A 5088-nucleotide genomic window follows, 5' to 3' on the forward strand; every position below is an offset into this window, starting at 1 on the left:
TCTCATCATTGACCGGGGGACTGGTGGTCTCATCATTGACCGGGGGACTGGTGGTCTCATCAGTGTCCCCAGAAACTGGTGGTCTCATCAGTGTCCTCGGAGACCGATGGTGTTTTTCTGCTTCCTGCAGGTGAAGTTTGACGACAATAATCCGTTCAGCGAGGGTTTCCAGGAGAGGGAGCGGAGGGAGCGGCTGAGGGAGCAGCAGGAGAGGCAGAGAGTCCAGCTCCTGCAGGAGGTGAGGCACCGCCCACACAACAGGAAGTAGGGGGGGGGGGGCAGTGTATGATTGGTCAGACTGACGTCAGTAGAATCATGTGACCACAGCTTCCTCACTGCGATCCTCCCTCCTTCTGCTCCTTCTCTCTCTCATCCTTCTCCTTTTCCTTCTTCTTCTCCTCTGTCCTCTTTCCTCCCTCCTCCTGCTCCTCCTCTCTCTCAATCCTCTCTCTCCTCCTTCCTCCTCTCTCCTCTTGTTCCTCTTCTCAGGTGGAGCGTCACCGGGCCCTGCAGCAGAGGCTGGAGCTGGAGCAGCAGAGCCTCCTTGGCACATCCATGGGTCCTGGAGCAGGAGGAGCAGGCGGGCCCTCCTCTGGAGCTCCATCAGGGGCCCGGCTAGGACAGACACCTGGACCTGCTGGCCCTGCTGGGTCGGCGCCGGCCCCTGGAGGGGAGGGTCTGTCCCAGATGTCCTTCTTCAGCTCCGAGCTGCCCCAGGACTTCCTCCAGTCCCCTCCACCCTCCAGGGGACCCCCGCAGCATCAGGGCCCAGCAGGGGCCCCGTTTCCCCAGCAGGCGGGCCTTCGACAGTCTTTTACAGCAGGGCCCCTGCTCCCTGGAGCCCACCCAGCTCCTGGCCTGCTGCCAGGGGCCGCAGCAGAGGGGGGCAGGGCCCTGCCTGTGGATACTGCCCCCTCTGGCCCCCAGACACAGCAGAGGCTCTTGGGCCCCTCTGTGCCCTCAGCCCAGGGACAGGGAGGGCCCGCTGGGACAGAAGCGGTGGGACTGACCGCCTCCCATCCTGGAGGCCTGGCTCATGGTTTTGGACATGACTCCTCCTTCCCAACCACCTCCTCTGGGGGCCCCGCTTCCCTCCTCCAGCTCTACTCTGACATCATCCCCGACGACAAACCAAAGAAGAAGAGGAGCAGAAGGAGGGATGGAGACGAGCCCGCCGCTGGGGGAGGAGCCAGGACGCCGCTGTCCTCACACTCTGATGAAATCACAGCTCCGCCCACTCCGGCCATGTCAGACACCTCCTGCTCCACACCAACACGGGGCAGCACTGACCAATCAGAGCTGTGCTTCTCTCTAAGCTCCGCCCTCTCCACGCTAACGCCATCATCAGAGCTTCAGAGGCCGCCGCCCAATGCCACCTCCCAGCAGAGAGGCCCCACCTCTGCAGCTCGCCTGGAGGTCAAGGTCAGTCACTACTCTAACAATACTCTGACAGTTCTGTAACAATACTCTGACAGTACTCCGATGGTACTCCGATGGTACTCCGATGGTACTCTGATGGTACTCCGATGGTAGAGGGGAGCTAAAAGCCCGTCTGAGATATGAGCCTGTTGAGTTCAGTGATTTAAACAGATTATTGAGGTTTTACAGTACCATGTAGTACTGCATTACAGTATTTGTTGCAGTACTGTTTGACAGTATTCGTGTTATTTGTACCAGTACTTTTTAACAGTGTTTGTGGTGTTTGTCATACCCTGGATTTCCACCGCTTGCATGTGTGTTGCATTACGGCTCCGCTGTGGTTTTGCTCCGTCATCCGTCAGTCCACACTGGTTGCGTTTTGAGTCCGGCACGGCGCAGCACCGCCGGATCAGCAGAAGTGGTGAAACCGAGGAGTTCCCGCGGTAATTACAGAATCACGCGCATTATATCGGTACAGAAGAAGAAGTAGTAACTCCATTCACTCCGTGGATTAATTATAGTGAAGTTGATTCGCTCCCAAAACTCCCAGATAGTTTTTTCTGTCTGTGCTTGTCCTTGTAAACGGATGTGTGGTGTCATAAATAATTTTGTGGTTTTCCACCTCCCAAATTATTCAGAGCGGAGCCACAGAAAGTGAACACGTAGATTAGCGTGTGATCATTTGGAGCCGGACCGTACGCGGATCGGGTGGAAACAGGCGATGGTATTGTCGGACAGTATTTGTAGTATTGTAATACTGTTGAACAGTATATGTAGTGCTGTTTAACAGTATCTGTGGTATTTGTCATAGTATTGTTGGTAAGTATTTGTAGTACTGTAGTACTGTTGGACAGGATGTGTAGTAGTACCGTCTCGTGCTTTCGGCTCAGGTGTTTTTTCCGTCTCCCTGCAGGAGGAGCGCGAGGAGCGCGGGGCCTGTGGAGGAGGCATGGTGAAGATGGAGGTGGGCGGGCTCGAGGGCATCTCCTCCCCGTCTCCTGTCCACGGAGGAGATGGAGGGAAGGAGCTGCTCAGACACCTGCTGAAGGACAAGACGTCCCCAGCCACCACACCGTCACCCACCGCTCAGACTCCGCCTGCCGCCCGCCGCCAACTGTCCAATGACAGCGTCCGGTCCGAGGAGGACGACAGGCCTGGTTCCCGTGGCAACATGGTGAGGACGAGTTCACTGCTGTGTTTGAGAGCGAGTTTGTGTCTTTAAAACCTACAACTGTCCCGAAATCCTAAAAACATCCTAGTCTTAGAAATGTCCTAAAATCCAACAGAGGTCCTAAGTTTTGGCGACCTGTGTCCTCCTCCTACAGGTAACTGTGGACAGTCCAGGTCAAGATGTCCTGGACTCATCTGGCAGGAAGAAGACACAGCGCTGTAAGAGACTGTCTCGGCCGGACAAAGACAGAGCTCCTCTCAAACACAAGAGGAGGAAGAAGGAGGAGGACGAGAAGACGCTCCTGTCCTCACCCACCTCCTCCTCTGACCCCGTGATGACTCACCTGAGACAGGTAGACCCACCACAGTCCACCACAGCTCACCACAGCTCACCAACTACAGCCCACCACAGCCCACCACAGCTCACCACAGTCCACTAACTACAGTCCACCAACTACTGCCCACCACAGTCCGCCAGAATCCACCACAGCTCACCACAGTCCACCACAGCTCACCACAGCCCACCACAGCTCACCAACTACTGCCCACCACAGTCCACCACAGCTCACCACAGCCCACCACAGCTCACCAACTACTGCCCACCACAGTCCACCACAGCTCACCACAGTCCACTAACTACAGCCCACCAACTACTGCCCACCACAGCCACCACAGCTCACCACAGCCCACCACAGATCACCACAGTCCACTAACTATAGTCCACCAACTACTGCCCACCCACAGTCCACCAGAGTCCACCACAGCTCACCACAGTCCACCACAGCTCACCACAGTCCACTAACTACAGCCCACCACAGCCCACCACAATCCACTAACTACAGCCCACCACAGCCCACCACAGTCCACTAACTACAGCCCACCACAGCTCACCACAGTCCACCACCACAGCTCACCACAGCTCACCAACTACTGCCCACCACAGTCCACCACAGCTCACCACAGTCCACTAACTACAGCCCACCAACTACTGCCCACCACAGCCCGCCAGAGTCCACCACAGCTCACCACAGTCCACTAACTACAGCCCACCACAGCCCACCACAGCCCACCACAGCTCACCACAGTCCACTAACTACAGCCCACCACACAGCTCACCACAGCCCACCACAGCTCACCAACTACTGCTCACCACAGTCCACCACAGCTCACCACAGCCCACCACAGCTCACCACAGTCCACTAACTACAGCCCACCACAGCTCACCACAGTCCACTAACTACAGCCCACCACAGCCCACCACAGCCCACCACAGCTCACCACAGTCCACTAACTACAGCCCACCACAGCCCACCACAGCCCACCACAGTCCACTAACTACAGCCCACCACAGCTCACCACAGTCCACTAACTACAGCCCACCACAGCCCACCACAGTCCACCACAGTCCACTAACTACAGCCCACCACAGCCCACCACAGCTCACCCACAGTCCACTAACTACAGCCCACCACAGCTCACCACAGTCCACTAACTACAGTCCACCAACTACTACTGCCCACCACAGTCTGCCAGAGTCCACCACAGCTCACCACAGTCCACCACAGTCCACCATAGTCCACCACAGCCCACCACAGCTCACCACAGTCCACCACAGTCCACTAACTACAGCCCACCACAGCCCACCACAGCTCACCACAGTCCACCACAGTCCACTAACTACAGCTCACCACAGTCCATCACAGTCCACTAACTACAGCCCACCACAGCCCACCACAGCTCACCACAGTCCACCACAGTCCACTAACTACAGCCCACCACAGCCCACCACTGCTCACCACTGTCCACCATAGTCCACCATAGTCCACCAAGATGCCACCAGAGCCCACCACAGCCCACCACAGTCCACCACAGCTCACCACAGTCCACCACAGTCCACCATAGTCCACCATAGTCCACCACAGCCCACCACAGCCCACCACAGCCCACCACAGTCCACCACAGCTCACCACAGTCCACCACAGTCCACCACAGCTCACCACAGTCCACCACAGCTCACCAGAGTCCACCACAGCCCACCACAGCCCACCACAGCACACTACAGTCCACCACAGCTCACCAGAGTCCACCACAGCCCACCACAGCTCGCCACAGTCCATCACAGTCCACCACAGCTCACAAGAGTCTACCACAGTCCATCACAGCTCACCACAGTTTTTTCTGTTTTTTTGGGTTGTTTTTAAGATTGTTTTCTGCATTGTGTACTTTGACTGTCAGTACTGTGATCACATGTTCCTCAGTAACGTGGTTATTGATCAATGATTTCTGTCCCAGCTGTCGGTGCTGCCCCTCATGGAACCGGTCCTAGGGGTGGACCTGAGTCTGTTCCCCCCGTACGGCAGCTCGTCTCTGGGCAGAGACTCCAGACTGACGGGCTCCTTCGGGAACGCCTCCCTGGACGGAGTCAACGACTACTATTCTCAACTCATATACAAGGTACACACACACACACACACACACACACACACACACACACACACA

General features: G+C 56.7%; 1 protein-coding gene across 1 annotated transcript; it reads left to right on the forward strand.

The window, feature by feature from the left end:
• Positions 1 to 106: 106 nt before the first annotated feature.
• On the forward strand, positions 107 to 5043 carry LOC121964182 (histone-lysine N-methyltransferase 2C-like; the record flags this gene model as incomplete). Its single annotated transcript, XM_042514395.1, has 5 exons — positions 107 to 238; positions 490 to 1422; positions 2333 to 2593; positions 2745 to 2942; positions 4882 to 5043. Coding segments are annotated over exons 1-5 (1686 nt in total), but the record flags the coding sequence as incomplete, so codon positions are not given.
• Between the last annotated feature and the right edge of the window lie 45 nt (positions 5044 to 5088).

This window comes from Plectropomus leopardus, unplaced genomic scaffold, assembly GCF_008729295.1.
Source record: "Plectropomus leopardus isolate mb unplaced genomic scaffold, YSFRI_Pleo_2.0 unplaced_scaffold1436, whole genome shotgun sequence".
Taxonomy (NCBI): Eukaryota; Metazoa; Chordata; class Actinopteri; order Perciformes; family Serranidae; genus Plectropomus; species Plectropomus leopardus.